This window comes from Coregonus lavaretus (genome assembly GCF_964263955.1).
Source record: "Coregonus lavaretus genome assembly, chromosome: 19".
Classification (NCBI taxonomy): Eukaryota; Metazoa; Chordata; class Actinopteri; order Salmoniformes; family Salmonidae; genus Coregonus; species Coregonus lavaretus.
The window spans coordinates 29,033,815-29,056,351 of record NC_140006.1 but is presented as its reverse complement, the minus strand read 5'-3'; the positions used below and the strand labels follow the sequence as shown (position 1 = coordinate 29,056,351).

The 22,537-nt window shown below is 41.3% G+C and overlaps 1 protein-coding gene across 1 annotated transcript in view; it reads right to left on the bottom strand.

Moving 5' to 3' along the window:
- The window catches only part of LOC311146259 (laminin subunit gamma-1-like), a 95,106-nt gene that overhangs the window by 4,936 nt on the left and 67,633 nt on the right, over positions 1-22,537 (bottom strand). Inside the window, exons 23-44 of the mRNA XM_084182757.1 lie at positions 20,694-20,843; positions 19,968-20,082; positions 19,507-19,706; positions 19,002-19,160; positions 18,405-18,504; positions 17,930-18,176; positions 12,447-12,513; positions 12,186-12,324; positions 10,064-10,237; positions 9,684-9,807; positions 9,446-9,570; positions 9,203-9,334; positions 8,661-8,850; positions 7,309-7,421; positions 6,818-7,033; positions 6,401-6,577; positions 2,654-2,887; positions 2,371-2,507; positions 1,008-1,164; positions 552-757; positions 322-401; positions 78-215 (exon numbers count right to left, since the gene is read on the bottom strand). Of these exons, the coding sequence (XP_084038883.1) occupies positions 78-215; positions 322-401; positions 552-757; positions 1,008-1,164; positions 2,371-2,507; positions 2,654-2,887; positions 6,401-6,577; positions 6,818-7,033; positions 7,309-7,421; positions 8,661-8,850; positions 9,203-9,334; positions 9,446-9,570; positions 9,684-9,807; positions 10,064-10,237; positions 12,186-12,324; positions 12,447-12,513; positions 17,930-18,176; positions 18,405-18,504; positions 19,002-19,160; positions 19,507-19,706; positions 19,968-20,082; positions 20,694-20,843 (3,380 nt within the window). The remainder of the gene's footprint in view (positions 1-77; positions 216-321; positions 402-551; positions 758-1,007; positions 1,165-2,370; positions 2,508-2,653; positions 2,888-6,400; positions 6,578-6,817; positions 7,034-7,308; positions 7,422-8,660; positions 8,851-9,202; positions 9,335-9,445; positions 9,571-9,683; positions 9,808-10,063; positions 10,238-12,185; positions 12,325-12,446; positions 12,514-17,929; positions 18,177-18,404; positions 18,505-19,001; positions 19,161-19,506; positions 19,707-19,967; positions 20,083-20,693; positions 20,844-22,537) is intronic.

The window sequence follows — 22,537 nt, the reverse complement described above, 5'->3', positions numbered from 1 at the left end:
AGTAGAGGATATATCCTCTACTGTATTTTCACAGTAGATCATGGGTATTGTACTGTATGAAGATATGAGTTTCTTACTTGGTTTTGAGATCACTGATAAGCTCCTTGATCTTGTTTTCCCCTGTCATGACAGATCTCATGAGTGCCAGGGACTTCTCTGACTTTGCAAGGGCACTGTTTGCTGCCTTCTCCACTGTCCCCGCTTTGCTCTGGTGTCTAATAAACAGTCACAACATTGAGTCATCCATAGCACCACAAGTCATTTTCTAACATGGGATTCTTCAGTCTGTATGAATGTGATATGGAGGGGTGCAGTACTCACTTTTCAGCCAGGTCTGTTGCTCTCTGAACCAGAGAAGAGAGGGTGTCCGTGCCCGCCTCTGCATCACCTAAGGGGAATTCCTAACATGGGGGTGGAAGGTAAACACTAATGTAATGGATCATTAACAAGCATACATTTGGATATATTTGTCTCTCCTTACTCTCTCCTTATTTGATGACAATGACATCAGTGACAAAAGTAGAATACTACTGTACTATTGTATTACTCACAGCTTGTTTGATGTTGAATCTTGCCTCTTCTAGTTTGCGCCGCACATCGCTGATGAGTCTCTGGACATCAGATACCTGACGTTGGTACTTCTGGTCCTGCAGCTTGATGTTGTCGATGGTGTTGGAGATCGCCTGGATGTCTCTGCCTTCACTCAGCTGGGTTGCACTGATGTCTGAGAGCCGGGCCTGTAAGTCTTTCTCTGATTCTATTCAATAGAACAAAACAAACCACCAACATGAGATCTGCCTCGCACTTTCTAAACCAAATGCATCACAAATTGAGTGTGAGATACGTTGGGGTGTGACAGAGACACAGTACATGGACGGTGCTTCACCATGTTTCAGATGCCTGATAACTATCCTGAATGGTTTTAATATATGTTGATTCATTAGCAAATGAGTGATCCTCTGACACTTTAAGTATCTACGTTGTATAACCATTTATGTATGACTTACCAGAGAGTGTCTGTGCATTCCTTTGCAGGTCTGTGACTATGTCCTCTGCTGCTCTTATGGCTTTCTCCATCTGGGCGTTGTTAACTGGCAGACTGCCACTCTCCATGCCCGTAAAAATAGTTTCTATCTCCTGCAGTTTATGAGTGTACCCCGCCATCTGCAACACATTACCCAACGGGATAGGAAAGCTTTAAAAAGGGCTTATGAAAGGTTCATCTCTGGTGATAGACAAGAATATGAGATTCCCTAATAACACGCCACTTTGATATAGCTACGACCGGAAGTGACTTTTTCGTTAGAAGAACTTACGCAGCAGGTTAGGAGAATTAACGTAGCAGGTTAGGAGAATTAGGTTAAGGTTAGGAAAAGGGTTAGGGTTAGCAAAAATGCTCTCCTAACCTGCTACGAAAAGTCACTTCCGGTCGTAGCTGCATCAAAGTGGCGTGTTTTTACGGAGTCCCCAAAAAGATAGCTGGCTGGAGGCCAGCATTCACAAACTATTTGGGTCTGGGTTAGCAATACTAATTAAAGGTTTACAAAAAATATATACATATACCTCTGCTTTACTATACTGTAGGACAATATATTACATTCAGAATATGTAATTAGAGGCAAAGTGTGAGATGGAGCAGTAAATTCAAACCCTGCAAGGTGTTATGATAATGAAATAACTTCATAGGTTAACTGTTGTGTTTCAATGCTTCACATAGTGCTCCTTGTAATTCCTTCCACACTACATCCTGAGGACAGGGAGCACCCCAAATGACACTCTATTCCCTATTTAGTGCGCTACTTTTGACCAGGGCCCATAGGGTTCTGGTCGAAAGTAGTGCACTATATATGGAATAGGGTGTCATTTGGGATACAGTCCGAGCAGCTCCAGATTACGTGGTGTTTGCACCCCAACACAACTCTTTCATTTATCTGGCAAGTACTTTCTCCTCCCAGGTGGTAGTAGGCTATATTTACTGAGAGGACCTTGTGAATTATTCTCTTGTAAGAAATACTGATGCCAGATCACAACTCTGTAAACCTCTTCCTTTCATACCAACATTCTAGCTATTCCTTCATTAACCCACTAAGCTTTAAGGATGTTGAATCAGCGACAGGGTGAGTACAGTGAAGCCAGGATAAATATCACAGCCTGTAGCCTAATTTCTGGACCAGTTATTGCATCTACGTCTCAAATGGCATCCTATTCTCTTTATAGAGTAGTACTTTTGACCAGGGCCTGTATATAGGGAATAGGGTGCCATTTGGGATGAACACAGTGCTGCCATTTAATCATTGAAGAGAGCACTGTGACATGTTTGACCTCAATGGAAAGATGAGGCATTGATCAAATAATCCCAGAGGGTTTTACCTTGGTCTTGACAAGGTTGAAGCAGGAGGGACATGCAGAATGCTGGCACTTCAGACCTTCAAAGCCTTCCCTGCATGAACACTGGCCCTGGTTACTGCATTTGTTGTACAGAGAGCCTTGGGAATTGCAGCCACAAGCTAGACCGCAAAATGAAAACAATTGTTAAAATGTATATAATATTGTAGACAATATTTAACTGTTGGAATTTAAAGGAGGAGCTATGTGTCACATGTCTAAGTGTGAAAGAGCTGGATATGGGGAGCGAACAAGGTGCTGTCTTTACATTTGCATGCCTCTGATGGGATGCTGTGGTGATAGCCCTCCAGACAGCTCTCACAGAAGAAGCCAGTGGTATGATTTAGGCATTTCAGGCACTCCCCTGTCCGTGGGTCACAGCTACGGACAGTGTTGGTGTCCATGTGCCCGTTGCACTGGCAGTGCCGACAAGGCCTCTGGACGCCATCTTCTCCCAAGGGATCACCATAGAAACCATCCTGGCAGGTGTGGCAACGTGAGCCTGTTGAGAGTGAGGAGGGAGGAAGAGGTAGGTACAATATGAAATATATATATATATATATATATATATATATATATATATATACACACACACACACACACACACTGTACATACAGTACCAGTCAAAAGTTTGGACACACCTACTCATTCAAGGGTTTTTCTTTATTTTTACTATTTTCTACATTGTAGAATAATAGTGAAGCCATCAAAACGATGAAATAACACATATGGAATCATGTAGTAACCAAAAAAGTGTTAAACAAATCAAAATATATTTTATATTTGAGATTCTTCAAAGTAGCCACCCTTTGCCTTGATGACAGCTTTGCACACTTTTGGCATTCTCTCAACCAGCTTCATGAGGTAGTCACCCGGAATGCATTTCAATTAACAGGTGTGCCTTGTTAAAAGTTAATTTGTGGAATTTCTTTCCTTCTTAATGCGTTTGAGCCAATCAGTTGTGGTTTGACAAGGTAGGGGTGGTATACAGAAGATAGCCCTATTCGGTAAAAGACCAAATCCATATTATGGCAAGAACAGCTCAAATAAGCAAAGAGAAACGACAGACCATCATTACTTTAAGACATGAAGGTCAGTCAATCCAGAACATTTCAAGAACTTTGAAAGTTTCTTCAAGTGCAGTCGCAAAAACCATTAAGCACTATGATGAAACTGGCTCTCATGAGGACCACCACAGGAAAGGAAGTCCCAGAGTTACCTCTGCTGCAGAGGATAAGTTCATTAGAGTTAACTGCACCTCAGATTGCAGCCCAAATAAATGCTTCACAGTGTTCAAGTAACAGACACATCTCAACATCAACTGTTCAGAGGAGACTGTGTGATTCAGGCCTTCATGGTCGAATTGCTGCAAAGAAACCACTACTAAAGGACACCAATAAGAAGAAGAGACTTGCTTGGGCCAAGAAACACACGCAATGGACATTAGACCGGTGGAAATCTGTACTTTGGTCTGATGAGTCCAAATTTGAGAGTTTTGGTTGCAACCACCGTGTCTTTCTGAGACACAGAGTAGGTGAATGGATGATCTCTGCATGTGTTGTTCCCACCATGAAGCGTGGAGGAGGTGGTGTGATGGTGTGGGGGTGCTTTGCTGGTGACACTGTCAGTGATTTTTTTAGAATTCAAGGCACACTTAACCAGCATGGCTACTACAGCATTCTGCAGCAATATGCCATCCCATCTGGTTTGCGCTTAGTGGGACTATAATTTGTTTTTCAACAGGACAATGACCCAAAACACACCTCCAGGCTGTGTAAGGGCTATTTGACCATGGAGAGGGATGGAGTGCTGCATCAGATGACCTGGCCTCCACAATCACCCGACTTCAACCCAATTGAGATGGTTTGGGATGATTTGGACCACAGAGTGAAGGAAAAGCAGCCAACAAGTGCTTAGCATATGTGGGAACCTCTTCAAGACTGTTGGAAAAGCATTCCTCATGAAGCTGGTTCAGAGAATGCCAAGAGTGTGCAAAGCTGTCATCAAGACAAAGGGTGGCTAGTTTATATTTTGATTTGTTTAACACTTTTTTGGTTACTACATGATTCCATATGTCTTATTTCATAGTTTTGATGTCTTCACTATTATTCTACAATGTAGAAAATAGTCAAAAATAAAGAAAAACCCTTGAATGAGTAGCTGTGTCCAAACTTTTGACTGGTACTGTATATAATGTGCAAATACAGTTGAAGTCAGAAGTTTACATACACCTTAGCCAAATACAGTTAAACTCAGTTTTTCACAATTCCTGACATTTAATCCTAGTAAAAATTCCCTGTCTTAGGTCAGTTAGGATCACCACTTTATTTTAAGAATGTGAAATGTCAGAATAATAGTAGAGAGAATGATTAATTTCAGCTTTTATTTCTTTCATCACATTCCCAGTGGGTCAGAAGTTTACATACACTCAATTAGTATTTGGTAGCATTGCCTTTAAATTGTTTAACTTGGGTCAAACGTTTCGGGTAGTCTTCCACAAGCTTCCCACAATAAGTTGGTTGAATTTTGGCCCATTCCTCCTGACAGAGCTGGTGAAACTGAGTCAGGTTTGTAAGCCTCCTTGCTCGCACAAGCTTTTTCAGTTCTGCCCACAAATGTTCTATAGGATTGAGGTCAGGGCTTCGTGATGGCCACTCCAATACTTTGACTTTATTGTCCTTAAGTCATTTTGCCATAACTTTGGAAGTATGCTTGGGGTCATTGTCCATTTGGAAGACCCATTTGCGACCAAGCTTTAACTTCCTGACTGATGTCTTGAGATGTTGCTTCAATATATCCACGTAATTTTCCTTCCTCATGATGCCATCTATTTTGTGAAGTGCACCAGTACCTCCTGCAGCAAAGCACCCCCACAGCATGATGCTGCCACCCCCGTGCTTCACGGTTGGGATGGTGTTCTTCAGCTTGCAAGCAACCACCTTTTTCCTCCAAACATAACGACGGTCATTATGGCCAAACAGTTCTATTTTTGTTTCATCAGACCAGAGGACATTTCTCCAAAAAGTACAATCTTTGTCCCCATGTGCAGTTGCAAACCATAGTCTGGCTTTTTTATGGCGGTTTTGGAGCAGTGGCTTCTTCCTTGCTGAGGTGCCTTTCAGGTTATGTCGATATAGGACTCGTTTTACTGTGGATATAGATACTTTTGTACCTGTTTCCTCCAGCATCTTCACAAGGTCCTTTGCTGTTGTTCTGGGATTGATTTGCACTTTTCGCATCAAAGTACGTTCATCTCTAGGAGACAGAACGCGTCTCCTTCCTGAGCGGTATGACGGATGCCTGGTCCCATGGTGTTTATACTTGCGTACTATTGTTTGTACAGATGAACGTGGTACCTTCAGGCGTTTGGAAATTGCTCCCAAGGATTAACCAGACTTGTGGAGGTCTACAAAATATTTTCTGAGGTCTTGCCTGATTTCTTTTATTTTCCCATGATGTCAAGCAAAGAGGCCCTGGGTTTGAAGGTAGGCCTTGAAATACATCCACAGGTACACCTCCAATTGACTCAAATGATGTCAATTAGCCTATCAGAAGCTTCTAAAGCCATGACATCATTTTCTGGAATTTTCCAAGCTGTTTAAAGGCACAGTCAACTTAGTGTATGTAAACTTCTGACCCACTGGAATTGTGATACAGTGAATTATAAGTTAAATAATCTGTCTGTAAACAATTGTTGGAAAAATTACTTGTGTCATGCACAAAGTAGATGTCCTAACCGACTTGCCAAAACTATAGTTTGTTAACAAGAAATGTGTGGAGTGGTTGAAAAACAAGTTCTAATGACTCCAACCTAAGTGTATGTAAACTTCCGACTTCAACTGTAGCTGACATTGAAAGATGAATGCCCTAATAGTCTATTCCATCTAACAGCAATGGTCTGTGACAGTGGTTGCGTCCCAAATGGTACCCTATTCCCTATATAGTGCACTACTTTTGACCAGGACCCAAGTGCACAATATAGGGAATAGGGTGCCATTTGTGACTGTGACTCACCAGTGGTGCCAGGTGGACAGAGGTCACACTTGACCTTAAGGGATCCTGGGCTCACAGAGCAGGCACCTCCATTGGGACAGGGACACTTCAGACAGGACTGTGGCTGGGCAGGATCATTATAATACCCTGGCGGGCAGGTTCGGCGACCAGGGGTCTCATCTGCAGAGTAACAGTCTCCTGTGGAACAACACAACACAAAATCACATATCACTTTAGTGCATGTTCAAATTCATTTTCACAACAAATAAACATTATATTTCAAGCATTGATTTGAACATGTCTATAACTATAACTTATACAGGGAAGTGCATATTGCAAAAGGAGCTTTGTCCCAAATCTCATCATTAACAGCAAAATAACAAAATCTATTAAGACAAACATACAGTAACACTTGGACAAAGTTCAAATGTCACCGACCTGTTTCAGAGTCACAGCTTCCTCCTCTACAGCTGCAGGGCTCACAGGAGCTGTATGGACCTTTGCTTGGGGAACTTCTTTTATACCCTGCAGCACACTTCTCACAGAACTGGCCCTCATATCCCACTGGGCAGCTACATTTCTGTACCCATGCAGCTGGGGACCCGGCACCTCGACGGGCAGACTCCATATGCACGTTGTCAAGGTAACCACGCCCTACAGAGGACAGTAAGCATTGCTTTTTATTGAGTGATTGACAAAAGATAAAGACAAGGCAATGTGATGAGGATGTGTACAACTGTCATTTTTGATAACTGATTTAGAAAGATTACATTCTAAAAAAAAAAAACTACTGAAATAAACTAGATTTAAAACAGTTCCAAAGTACTTATTTACAACAACATATTCAGGAGAAGGAGTAACACCAAGGATCTGTTTATGTACACAGTAACCAATCTCATAATCTGAGTGATACAAAAATAAGCACTGACCATTTTCTCCAAATGTCCCACGGATTTTGATGTCAGTCAGATTCTGGAGGAGTGTTTGAAACTGGAAAGATGAAAGGAGGGGGCTCCATTTACTGCTCTGTTGCTCATCCAGTCTGAGAATGAAAGACAAAGCATGCTATGTTTACCTAAGAAGTGCACAGATTCATAAAGCCTGAGGAAACATGAGTATTTCACAGTCACACTTTACACCACCATTTCCTTATTACTATGTAATTATTCCTGCAAATATATTGTAGCTATAATGAATATGAGAATAAATATGGAAACATGTATTTACGCAAGCAAAAAATTGTGTTGTTACTGTATTAGGCTACTATATTGGTCACAATAATGTGTTGTATGGTGCAGGGCTTGGGTCAATTAGAATTGAATACAGTTTATTCAGGAAGTAAACTTAAATAACAATTAAAGATGTGAAAATGTTCAATGACTTCTCAATAAACTGAGGACCAGAAACTATTTATTTTAAACGTTTTTATTTTATTTTATTAAAATCAATTCCGGAATTGACTGCCTTCAATTCGAATTGACCCCAGTCCTGGTATGGTGCGGTTTGTTGTAGTAGACAGGATTGGATTTGACCATTAAAGATAAGCTGCTTGGCAACTAGCCATTTTCCCCTTAATTGTAATTAATTTGAATCAGACAAGCAGATGACCCTCTGGCTTACTAACTGTTATTAAGCTTTTACATTCAATCAGTTGTGTGAGATAAACATTGACCCCTTCACACTCCACATCCACTATGTGAAATCGTCTCTAATTGTTATGTCTTTGGCATCCATCTCACTATCCACCACACCTGCATACTTATCTCCCGCAGATCAAATTAAGTTTGTACCTGCCCTGAGACAGACTGTTCCCTATCAGTCAGTACACTCGGTACAACACACAGCTATGGGGATACACAGCTATGGGGATACACAGCTATGGGGATACACAGCTATGGGGACACACAGCTATGGGGATACGCAGCTATGGGGATACACAGCTATGGGGATACACAGCTATGGGGATACACAGCTATGGGGATACACAGCTATGGGGATACGCAGCTATGGGGATACACAGCTATGGGGATACACAGCTATGGGGATACACAGCTATGGGGATACACAGCTATGGGGATACACAGCTATGGGGACACACAGCTATGGGGATACACAGCTATGGGGATACGCAATTTCTCTCGCGAGACCCCCATAGCTATGTGTTGTATCTTCTTTCCTTCCTTCAGGGAACAGTAGTTTTAAAAAAGTTTATAACTTTACATTTTGCTTAACGTTAAAATCAAGCTTATCTGTCTGGCACAGTGCTCTGGCATATTCCAACCTGAATGTGTAGGTGATCTTCTGTCCACAGGGAACGATGGTCCTCAGGTCTCCCAGGGAAGCTGCCACGCTCAGCCCAGATCCCTCCAGCACCACATCAGCCGTGGACGGGTGGCGAACCCCTCGGTCCAGCCTCAGGGAGAAGGACAGGTTCTGACCGTAGCTCAGCTCCTGGTTGCCCAGGTAAGAGTCTAGCCATCACAAAATAAGAAAGAAAACCAGATTATTTTAGGATCATAATAAAAGATGAATGGTGACTGGATGGTGAGGCGTGTGGTGTAACACATCCAGTACTCACTATAATATTGCATACTTTCATACTTCCCCCATTATTTTTTGTGGAGTTGAAGCATAGGATGCATCCAAATGGCATCCAATTTTCAATATAGTGCAATACTTTTGACCAGAGCCCTATCGTCCCTGGTCAAAAGTAGTGCACTATTTAGGGAAAAGGTTTCCATTTGGGATGCAGACAAAGTTTCTCCTGAGTAAGGCAGTGAGGGATCAATATCAATAGCAGAGAGCAGAGAAAGCAGCTCTCACCAGGGGCATAGAGGTAAACAGGCAGGATGTCTTTGGAGATGACCTCAATGTCATGATGAGTGGGGGACCAGCGGAAGTGGACTTGAGACGGGGTCACACCATTAGCTGTGGCAGCTCGCCACCCCTCTGGCCCTGAAAAACAGAAGATTGGAAGACATTTAAGCTACTGATACTATACCAAATGAACTAGTGTATATATTACTGCTGTTTATTTTATGATCAGGTGAATGGGTGTAAATTTACCATCGTCGAAGGTTGAGGTGATTGTGTGAACTGAGTATCCCTTGGCTGTGGAGCACTCAGTCGAGTGTCCATAGCAAAAGCAAGGTAGAGATTGAGCTGTCACTGAGTTGTCAGTGAGCTGGCCACTGCACAAGAAATACATGAATCGTCAGCAATCTATCTAATCCACAGCTCAACATTAAGGTTTAGTGAAGGGAATACAAAGTGTGGATAAAAAGTGAAATGATCTTTGTTTTACCCATTAGCAGCACAGCCATTTGAGCTGATCGGTGTTCCATTCAGACATCGGTCACATTTCTCTCCATGTGCTCCCGCTCTACAGCTGCAGCGTCCTCTACTGTCACAGTGTGAGCCTACAGAACCTGGAAGAAACACCATAGATCACCTCACAACCTGGACATCTGGGAAACCATTCTAAAATACACCAGGAGCCGTATTCATTTAGTCTCAGAGTAAGAGTACTGATCTAGGATCAGGTCCCCCTGCCCCTGTCATCTTACTCATTATGATCTAAAAGGCTAAAATGACCCTAGATCAGAACTCCTATTCGGAGACGCTTTTGAATACGGGCCCAGGTTTTGTTATCATTTCATGTTCCGTCCTGTTCTGTTCACTCACCTATAGGGCTGCAGTTACACGGCAGACAACTGTCTCCTGCCCTCTGGTGGTGAAATCCCTCCTTGCACCTTTCACAATGCCTTCCCTCAGTGTTGTCTTGGCAGTCCACACAATGGAGGCCACCAGAGTCTGGCAGGCAATAACGTGACTTTCCATTGCACTCACAGATGTCTGCTACAGGGGTGAAATACACATTGTTGGGACATTTGTGGAGTGAAAACTGTGTTTTAGATGAGATCTAACCTTTTCTAAAATCATAAAAACATTAATTAGGGTGTATTTGCCAGGCTATGGGATAAGCAGTCTTCCCCTCACAAATCTTCTTGACCATGAAGAGTTAAATATAGCCCTTTGACAGTCAACACAACACAGAACATTTTTATAATTATGTAGGCTACCATCTTTATAAAATGTAAGTGGGGGTTGGGAGTTGCACAGCCTCAGTCTTTTCTCATAGGGGTGTAAAGTTTAAACCACTGTTTAAACCACTGTCAGCAGACCCAGATCTCATAATACCTCATTCCCAAGCAATGAGAGACGAAAGATGTTCACTCTAATATCAAGCACACCCACTGTGGGCAACACCATGTTTACAACCAAGCAAATGTCTGTTTGTTTGCTATGGTAATGGTTTGTACCATCATAGCCAACCAATACTTTCCGTCATCAATTATTTGATGAACATTTTCCTAAGCATAAATTATCCTGAGGATATGAAATTCTCCTTTCACGGACTAAATGATAACTCTGCTGACAGGCTGCTGCATGTATCCGTTTATGTCGATGGGGTATTATAGAAAGGTACACGGAGCTCAGAACCTCAAGTCGTCACGCCCTAAGGCAGGATTTCCCAAACTTGGTCCTGGGAACCCCAAGGGGTGCACGTTTTGGTTTTTGCTCTAGCACTACACAGTTGATTCAAATAATCACAGCTTGATGATTAGTTGATTATTTGAATCAGCTGTGTAGTGTTAGGGCAAAAACCAAAATGTGCACCCATTGGGGTCCCAGGACCGAGTTTGGGAAATGCTGCCCTAAGAGGAGACATGAGTTATTGTCTACATCCCAAATGGCACCCTATTTCTATATAGTGCACTACTTTTGGGAAGGGCCCATAGTAGTGCACTATCTAGGGAATAGGGTGCCATTTGGGACAGACCCATCAACAATGCAGTGATTCAGGGCTTCCAGGTCGGTAGGGTTCAACAAATCTCTCAACAAAAAAAAGGCTCAACAAATCTCACCTCAGCAACTTGATTCAAAATGTATATCTGCCACACCTTATCACGGGTGGTCCTCTGTAGCTCCGTTGGTAGAGCATAATGCTTGCAACACCAGGATAGTGGGTTCGATTTCCGGGACCACCCGTATGTAAAATGTATGCGCGCATGACTAAGTCACTTTAGATATATTTACCACTGCACCACACAGTAAGGAAAGTGTTGAGGACTTTGCTAAGAGTACCACAAGTAAACATATCCAGTTTCACATCAAGATCTACTGAGACCTTCATAGACTATAGTAATAATAATAATAATATAATAATATGCCATTTAGCAGACGCTTTTATCCAAAGCGACTTACAGTCATGTGTGCATACATTTTTACGTTTGGGTGGTCGCGGGGATCGAACCCACTACCCTGGCGTTACAAGCGCCATGCTCTACCAATTGAGCTACAGAGGACCACAATAGGATCAGGTCCCCCTGCCCCTGTAATATAGTATAGTCTCTGTAACTCTGTAGTACAATCATGTTTCTTCCAATCATAAATCCCCTTTCTTCTAAAAGCATCCCTGTGGTAAATATCCTTAGATCAAATGTGTCATTTTGATATCTACTTTAGCTACAAAGACAGAAAACACAAATACAGATTTACAGGAACACAACAACTGCTGCAGGCAGGCCAATTAGCTAAAATTGTGTTTTTTGTCGGCTACCTCCTTTCCTCGGAGTCTGAAAGAGGTCAAATAATTCTAAATTCCTGTCCCCAATTCAAGAGCAACAACCTATTTGAAAATGCTTAAGGCTGATTATATATGCAGACATAACTAAAATAATTTAGGATGTTGATATTATTCATTAGGCAAAGTGAGAGGAAAGACAACAAGTTAAACACTCACATCCTCCATATATGTAGGTTCCTTGGATAGACCAGGTACAAAGAGAAAGTCCACACAGAAATATCCAACTGCTCTTCATGGTCACAGAAAATCTAATGGGAATTAAGTAGATCAATATTCTCATATAAGTACAATCAAACTAAACAGGCCCGCTACACCTGATGCTTCTGCCCAACATCCCCAGGTAAGCTTCTTTTAACACCTCCCCCGAGGCAGGCTGTGGCATGTCGAGTACAGTCTCACAGCTGGAAGGCTACTCACGTGTGATTCAGAGGCCAAACACTGGCCGTGCCCACTCTCACAGGAAATGTCTGGCTCTGTATCACTACTGTGGACATTGTCAAGACATGAATAAAGGAGAGTGTTGTTTGATGCAGCATGATCAATAGTCACTCACTCAGGATTTTTCCAGAAATGTTTCCATCCGCTTTACAATTCACTAGACATACTCGAAGGACCATTTCAAAATGTGAATCTAGAAGATCTAATTCTCATATGAACAGTTACATTAATAAGTGAAGACTTTAAATAGAAACAAAGCTTAACAGAAATATGTATCCTAATAGATTGAGTTGTGTTACTACAAAAGTGCTTCCAACTGGATTATAATGCATGTGTATTTTCACCTTCTCAGCAAAAGCATCATTACAAATCATCTGCAATATGTCTACAGTGCAAATTAGAGAATAGAAACCTCAAACCAAAAGACCTGACATTGGTAGTTGTTGCAATTTACTTTAAAGGGTTTGTTATTGTTTTGCTGATGATTACAATGGAGTAGCCAAGAACACCCTGATAAAGATCCTGTAAAAATCTAACATGAGGCACCCACTACAAGCCAAAAGTTGAAGCTGTACGTTTCTTCAATGTGTTCAATGGTTTTCAATAAAAGGATCAACTTCATTGCTTTTCTCAAGCTCAACCATGTGCAACCCCCCCCCCCCCCCCCCTTTTTAATTTTTATATCAACCTTTATTTATCCAGGAAGTCCCTTTGAGGTCAGAAGACCTACTTTACAAGCAAACTGGGAACTGTTCAATTCAATATCTATCATCTGCCAACATCACTTAAATCTGTTTATTTGGAAACATAAATATGTTCCTGAGCAACAGCACTTTGGATAGAACATTCCCCGTAGTAATAATACTTTTTTCCATCTCCTCAAGGGTTGGCAGTTTATTTACCAATCCACAACAAGAATGATTCACCCACTTCGTGTTTGAACATATGGACAGTATTGTTAGACTTTGGGTGGGGAACACCCTGTTAAACAGTTCAGCATAATAACACCATAAAAAGGGACAATTTTACAGGTGAAAGAACAGACAAAGCTTGAAAATCTGAATTTCACACCTCATATACGTTATCATATTTGTTCAGTTCACAAGGCAACTTTTCTAGTCACCTGTTCAATCAATCTGATATTTTTCCTATGCCTCATTTGAACAACTTTCCATGATTTAAATACTGTACAGATTAATTGAATGCATCTTTTAACATTCTATAGCCACACCCTTGGAATCAGACTTGCGGCCAGACAAACAGCAAGACATCCTTCAGCGATGAGTACATTCCTGATAAGGGGAAAAGGGTGCCTAAGGGCTATGAGTTTTGTAATGTTTGAAAATGGCTGCCACACCCTTATAGTGTCATGCTCTGACACGGTAGTCAGACCGACTGAGGTGTGCACTAGTCACACACGCGCCCTAAAAGCCGCGCCCTTCCCGCTAGCACAGGACCCTGTCAACACCACACCCTCAGCACATACACACACAAACACACAGGAGCGGTGATTTGCTAGGGCCCCTCCTGCATGTACAGAAATAATTCTAAAGGAAAACATCTAGACACACATAAAAAAATTAAAACTGTTCAATAGATATTTCTGTTTGTGTCAATTCAACGTGCAGTCAAGACTTGGCTGCTAAACTCATCTGGAGGGTGAACAAGGGGATTTTTTAAAATATTTTTTGGGATCATGAATGCAGCAGCTGAAAATGAAGGTTGCATCTTATTTATGCAAATACACTGGCATGTTTCACTGCACAGACAAGGGACATTGTGGCATCAATAGGCATTCATTCAAAGTACATATTTTTATGCACACCAGTTGCTGAGATCTCTTCCATTTATTTTTAAGTAATTTCAAGATTATCATCAAATAATGATTTATAACACAGTGTTTCACGATCACTACACAAGGCAGAAAAACCAACCATAACTAATAAACTGAAATAGATTTTCCTGCATGTCCTAAAGACTAAATAACCTCAATATAAAACTCAATTGCAGTTATAAAAGATTAATAAGAAATGTAATATTTCAGCAAATGCAATGTACAGAACCCTGAGGCAGCATGACATTTAATACAATCACACATCAACGGAAGGAGTTCCTGTAATATTTTTATTATTATTTAAATGTTACGATTGGATTGACAGGCAATTGGGTCACAAACAGGGTTTTCTCAGGTCCTCACAAATGAAATGTTGCAGTGAATAGGTGCCTTTGTATTATATTGTACAACACAAACAAAACAGAAGATGCCCTCCATAGCCAAAGGACCACAAAAAGATTGTGCAACACATACATATCATCATCTACTGCAACAAAATAATACAAATACTTGAGACATTATAAATTAGAAATACTGTTTTATACATCAAAACAGTATGTGCTGCACATTCTTCCACAGCAGTGTGGTGGCCTGGAGGGGTAAGAGACCGCAAAAGATGGTTCACTGCAGAGTACATCGTTTTAGTCACTGCCACATCATCTATAAAATTGTGGGTAAAAAGGTCGCTAAACATAACTATCCAACAGATAACATGATAGAAGGCAGGCTAAGAAAAGGAGTGAGTATTGGTGTATTGAGGATATGAGAGATGTTGAATGGGAAGGATGAGTAGTTACCAGGTTATAACCTATTCATTTACTGTATAGCGGCTGGCTGGCTGATGTTCTGGACCCATCAACAAAATCCCTGCTGTTCTACTGAAATGGGAGGACACCGCGTAGTGAACGATGTTATGCGTGAAACTAGTGTTTGTCTGAAACGGAATGTGTGCGATAAATGTGACGCCCTTGTTAGGGAATAAGTGATGTGAATATTGACCACATATTAAGGCACAAAACACTAAATGGTTAACTACCAACTTGTGACCAAGCTTATTTTCTTGGAGTCAAGGATATAAATTCAGTCAAATGAAACGATAGGCTTAATGTAGAACGATGGCTTCTTTAGGGCCATCCCTTACACAGTCCTGATCTTGTTAGTCAAGGATAAAGCTTCTTGTTTTAAAAGCATTCAATTCATTGGTGACCACCCACTGATAATTAAACACAAATGAATAATGGCAGAGCTATGAGGCAACAACACTGAGCCATGTATACAAGCAAGCATATTATACCACAGAACTTATCATATATATTTATATATTATGTGGAGGTTTCAGTTGATTTTTTTGCGATAGAACCTATACGAGGTGGCTGCTGGGTCTTGGGTTTAACAATCAGCCAGCCCTGAATCATTTAAGTATATATTTACACAAATAATAATTCCTCACTCTATATCATAATAAAAAACATTCACACAAAAATATAACATTTGAAATAATTATTAGCACCAATGTATCAGATAAAGTCTTGCTACGCAATTGTACAAAGTTGCATAGTATAGAAATTTGCCTTAAATTTTAATGTGTGATTTGCAGTACACCTGTATTAAGCAGCAGCTTAAGGAGGAAAAAACATCAAACAAAAAACAAGATTTGTTGTGTTATTATTATTATTATTATTATTTTTTACATACAATTATATTTAACCACATTGTTTCACTGGGCGGTACAGGCCTGTCTCAAATGTCAAAGATATCAGAGCCATTTTAAAGACCCACTAGCTGGTTTCATTTAACGGCTTTTCAGTTGTGCATGCCCACATGAACAAATACTAAGGTATACTATGGTTAAATACTATAGTTTTCCCTGTAGTGTTTTTGCAGACTTTACTGTAGTATTCACTGTAGTGAAAAAAGTGAATGTAGCACGAAAATACAGAGAATACTGTAGTATTTACTGTAGTTTTGCAGACATGACTGTAGTATATTGTAGTATTTACTGTTTACTATAGTAAATACTGTAGTAAGAAAACTGTAGTATATACTATAGTAATTACTTTAGTGTTTTTGCAGACTGTAGTATACTGTAGTATACTGTAGTATTTACTGTAGTGTTTTTGCGGAAACTATTGTAGTATTTACTACAGTGTTTTTGTTTTATTATCTTTGACATGTTATCCTTGAGGAAACCTACTGGAAAAAATACGCAAGAGAAAATGTTCCATAACCTGTAGGTAGGACTGAGGTCTGAACGGACAGTTCAGAGCTTCTGCTCCTTTTTATAACCTGTAGAGAACACAATATATGGTCTATACTTGGCATGTAGGTTGCTCACTTATGGGTGGCAAAAATTGGGATATGGGAATTGGCAAGGTATATGCAAATTAAATCCTGTAGTATATACTATAATAATTACTGTAGTGTTTTTGCGGACAGTACTATAGTATTTACTGTAGTGTTTTTGCAGACATTACTGTAGTGTTTTTGTGGTCTGTAGTATACTGTAGTATTTACTATAGTATTCTACAGTATACTACAACATTCTATAGTAAGTACTACCAATGATCGAGATATACTACAGCAGCGTTTCCCAAACTCGGTCCTGGGGAACCCTAGCACTACACAGTTGATTCAAATAATCAAAGCTTGATAATGAGTAGATTATTTGAATCAGCGGTGTAGTGCTAGGGCCAAAAACAAAAACGTGCACCCCTTGGTGTCCAGAGGACAGAGTTTGGGACACGCTGTAGTACAATATGTAGTATAGTATACTACAGTTATTTTTTTTTACAGAATTCTATAGTAAGTACTGTAGTATTCTATAGTTAACTGTAGTGTTATTTCATGTGGGTGTGGAGCAGAATGTGTAGTAGAGTTGAATACTGTAAACATTTGTAATAATAACAGGAATACTTTCTCCATGTAGCTTTGGAAGCGAATGGAGGCAAATCAAAGATATAAACTTGTGAGAATTCCTTCACTGCTTGTTTTTTAAAACAAAATGATTGATAACACCAAGGATGGCACATATGTATTGGAAGTTGCACAATACCTATAGCTAAAAAATATCTCACAGACAAACCATTCCCAGCATGCCCTTGGGTCTAGAATGATGGGTAAGGATAACTTGTTTGATACCATATCAAATAAAAACAAAGGTATATCATATGACACATAGACCCATCCGAAAAGGCTGAGGACATTTGTCCTTGTTTTCTCTGTTGGGGTGGTTTAGGTTGTGATGAAACAAGACGGTGTACCAGTCCTCCACGTAGAAGTGTAGGAACAGTCTGGAGGTGGTGCAGGCATGTGGGTTTTCATTACTCTGGAGCCAGGTATAGCCCCTCTCCTAACCTGCTGCACCTAAGGAGAATGGATGCACGTTTTTTTGTCGACTGCCCTTAGTTCATTTCACGTTTCTGCATTACTGCATGTCAAAGCTGCTTCTGCTCTTTCTTTAAAACCATGAAACTTGGCTTCTCTCTTGTTAAAAAAAAAGACAAAAAAAAAAAAACATTTTGGTAAAAAGGTGGCATTCTGCCCGAGTGTTAGATGTGGGAAGGAGTGGTACAGACGTGCTATGAGGAAGGAGGGTACAGGGGGTGGAGAGAGAGTTGGTTAAGGTTGCTCTAGGGATGGGGTGTTGAAGCAGCCGCCAGGTAACGTGTTCTTGATGTCGTTGAGGTTGGCGATGTCGGACCGGATCTCCCTGATCTGCCTGTCGTAGTCGGTGATCATCTCCTCCTGGCTCTTAGCCACGTCATTCAGCTCCGCCAGCTTGCGGTCCAGGTCGCTGTTCGCCATCTTGTCCTTGGCCTGCTTCAGCGACCCCTCAATCAAGCCCAACTTGCTCAGGTCCACCTTGTCAATGTTGCCTGAACCGGGACAGAGGAGCTGTAAGCTTTAGCTCAATGATATAAGACTGTCAGTAGAGTCATTTTGACTTGTGCAAGTAAAGCCCTGACTGATGGAATATAGTTTGGTTACACACAATGCACAAGCCAGAAACAATGATTAAATAAAATCACAATACTTAATTATATCCCTGCTTGTATTCTTACCTCCACAGAAATAACCAGTTTGCTTAATCAAATATCACTCACCCAGTGACTTCAGTAGGTCGTTGATGGTATTGAGAACGGTCCTGACAGCGCTCTTGGCTTTGCGGGCGTTGTCCTCCGCTTCCTTCGCATTGTCTGATGCCTGAAATACCAAAACAACATAGTTGACATGTCAGAGTCAGAATTCCAGACCACAACGAACATAAACAGTTGTAACTCAGTAGACACTTGTGAGACTTCCTTAACCCTCAGTAGTGTTCATCCACTTCCTATTGCTTAATGTTTAGCCTCACTGTTTCTTATGTGTCTAAACAACTTTGACAAGAACTACAAACATTGAGCAACTCAAGCTCTGTGTAGACGGCTTCTATGCACAAACATTCTCAGAGCTCTCTGATTTCCAACCTAAAGAGATCTTCTATGAATTCCTAAGTATTGGGTTCCTAAGGTTATGAGAATCTAATGATATCATTGGATTTAAACAACAGAGCCCTAGACACAGAATATGCATCCCAAATGGCACCCTATTCCCCTATATGGTGCACTACTTTTGACGAGAGCCCTTTGGGCCCTGGTCAAAATTAGTGCACTACACAGGGAATAAGGTGCTATTTGGGATGCGACCAGACAAACACGCACCATGCTAGCCATCATCATGTCCTGGTCGGCCTCAGCTTTCTTCTTGGCCAGCTCTGCCTCGGCTGCACTCAGCTGGTCCATCATGCCGTTCACCTCCCCATCCAGCTTCATTGTGTCCTCAAATGCCTTCTCTGCATCCGCCTTGGTTTTAGCAGAACCCTGTGGGGTGAACAGACAGAGGGGGATTAGTGCATGTTGACAATTTGAAAGTAGGTATATAACTTCTTACAGGTTGAATAGTTTATTATTTGATACATCAGATGAGAGGGGGACAGAGGGGGCTTAGTGCATGTTGACAGTTTGAAAGTGAGTTTATTATTCTATGTGAAACATCACATTAGATTACCACAAAATTAATTGATTTTCAAAACATTTAATCTACTGAGACACAACGTTTATATCAAGAGGCCACCACTGATTTCATCCACGTCATTTCAGGACTGTAGCATAAATGGTCATAAATTACCTCGCTATAATACAACAATATACCAGTAATATCATGTACCTTCTGCACAGCGCTGGCTATCTTTTCTGCCTCCTCCGCCTTGCCCTTGGCCTCCTTGGCGTCTGCAGCTGCGTTGCCTAGCGCCCCCTGAGCCTGCTTGGTCTTCTCATTGGCCGCGATGATGGTAGCGTTGATCTCTGGGATTCTCTTCATGGCGTCCTCAGCTGCCGTCTTGTTGTCATTCACCCGCTTGTCAAAGTCTGTGTTGGACGCACCAAGGACAATGAGAAGAAAGGTTGAGTAAACAACTAAATTAAATATACTATATCTCAATACTATAACCATATTTTATACAATAATGGTATTTTCTCTTTAACATCCATCTGAGAGGCAAAATGTACTGTGTTTAAAGCATAGTGGTCTTGATATGGTTTTCACTCCCACCATTCTGAATAAAACCTCCACTATCAGGCAGAAAGGGACTTTTCCCTGGCCTCTCCACCAGTCCTGCTCCTACGTACCTCTCAGATTTCCCAGAATGTCTTGGGCCTCCTTGTAGGTGGTCCTCCCATTCTTGGCAGCCTCCTCAGCCAGCGCCTTGGCAGCATCGGCACGAGCCAGCAACTGATCGGCAGTCTTCAGGGACAGATACAGTCATTAGTTCCATTGTGTAACAAATGGCACCATATTCCCCATAGGGCTCTGGTCAAAAGTAGTGCAGTTTATAGGAAATAGGGTGCCATTTGGGACGCAGTCAGTTTACAACAAAAATAGACAAAACAGCTAAATTAATTTGAATAATTCTGACTTTACGACTTGCTCATTATCGCTATACTTAGTGGCTGAACAAGTGAAGAGGCCAATCAATGCTGTGGTAATTCGTCACATAAGCGATGTGGTCATTTTCAATTTCATGCCTTGTTTAATGAGGCATGATAACGCTAATCTTAAACGGAGATACACCCTAGCTATTTCAAAGGGGGTGAAACCATCACAAGCTCTACATGAGACAGATCTATTCAGAGGTTATAGACACCAGAAAGAGAAAATAAAAGTAGGGTTGTGAAATTCTGGCGACTTTCTCAAAATTGCCAGGTTTTCCTGAAATCCTGGTTGGAAGATTGCTGGAATCAGGAGGGAATTAGCAGGACATCTGGGAATCCTCCAACTGGGATTTCTGGAAAACCTGGACATTTTGGGAAAGTTATCGAAACTTTGCAACCCTAAGTAAAGGTCTCCTGTCCTACCTGCTGCTCAGTCTTTCCCTTCTCCAGCAGCTTGCGGACCTCAGACTCCTTCCCTTTCAGGTCGTCCCTCAAGTCGTTGTACTCCTTCTCTGTCTTGTCAATCAGATTGTCCAGGTCAGACGCTTCCTTCTTGATCTTGCTCGCTTCGTCCTGTAATCGGATGTCAAGATAAGTTATCTTTCAAGACTTGGAAACGACTTCAGTAATGTCTTGATGGCCCTTTACATTTACATGTATGTCTTGTGATACACAAACCCTTTCAATGATTCTGAAGTGTAACCTGTCACTTATTCAAGACTGGGAACATACAGTGGGGAAAAAAAGTATTTAGTCAGCCACCAATTGTGCAAGTTCTCCCACTTAAAAAGATGAGAGAGGCCTGTTATTTTCATCATAGGTACACATCAAATATGACAGACAAAATGAGAATAAAAATCCAGAAAATCACATTGTAGGATTTTTAATGAATTTATTTGCAAATTATGGTGGAAAATAAGTATTTGGTCAATAACAAAAGTTTCTCAATACTTTGTATATACCCTTTGTTGGCAATGACACAGGTCAAACGTTTTCTGTAAGTCTTCACAAGGTTTTCACACACTGTTGCTGGTATTTTGGCCCATTCCTCCATGCAGATCTCCTCTAGAGCAGTGATGTTTTGGGGCTGTCGCTGGGCAACACGGACTTTCAACTCCCTCCAAAGATTTTCTATGGGGTTGAGATCTGGAGACTGGCTAGGCCACTCCAGGACCTTGAAATGCTTCTTACGAAGCCACTCCTTCGTTGCCCGGGCGGTGTGTTTGGGATCATTGTCATGCTGAAAGACCCAGCCATGTTTCATCTTCAATGCCCTTGCTGATGGAAAGAGGTTTTCACTCAAAATCTCACGATACATGGCCCCATTCATTCTTTCCTTTACACGGATCAGTCGTCCTGGTCCCTTTGCAGAAAAACAGCCCCAAAGCATGATGTTTCCACCCCCATGCTTCACAGTAGGTATGGTGTTCTTTGGATGCAACTCAGCATTCTTTGTCCTCCAAACACGACGAGTTGAGTTTTTACCAAAAAGTTATATTTTGGTTTCATCTGACCATATGACATTCTCCCAATCCTCTTCTGGATCATCCAAATGCACTCTAGCAAACTTCAGACGGGCCTGGACATGTACTGGCTTAAGCAGGGGGACACGTCTGGCACTGCAGGATTTGAGTGTGTTACTGATGGTAGGCTTTGATGGTAGGCTTTGTTACTTTGGTCCCAGCTCTCTGCAGGTCATTCACTAGGTCCCCCCGTGTGGTTCTGGGATTTTTGCTCACCGTTCTTGTGATCATTTTGACCCCACGGGGTGAGATCTTGCGTGGAGCCCCAGATCGAGGGAGATTATCAGTGGTCTTGTATGTCTTCCATTTCCTAATAATTGCTCCCACAGTTGATTTCTTCAAACCAAGCTGCTTACCTATTGCAGATTCAGTCTTCCCAGCCTGGTGCAGGTCTACAATTTTGTTTCTGGTGTCCTTTGACAGCTCTTTGGTCTTGGCCATAGTGGAGTTTGAAGTGTGACTGTTTGAGGTTGTGGACAGGTGTCTTTTATACTGATAAGTTCAAACAGGTGCCATTAATACAGGTAACGAGTGGAGGACAGAGGAGCCTCTTAAAGAAGAAGTTACAGGTCTGTGAGAGCCAGAAATCTTGCTTGTTTGTAGGTGACCAAATACTTATTTTCCACCATAATTTGCAAATAAATTCATTAAAAATCCTACAATGTGATTTTCTGGAAAAAAATTTCTCAATTTGTCTGTCATAGTTGACGTGTACCTATGATGAAAATTACAGGCCTCTCTCAT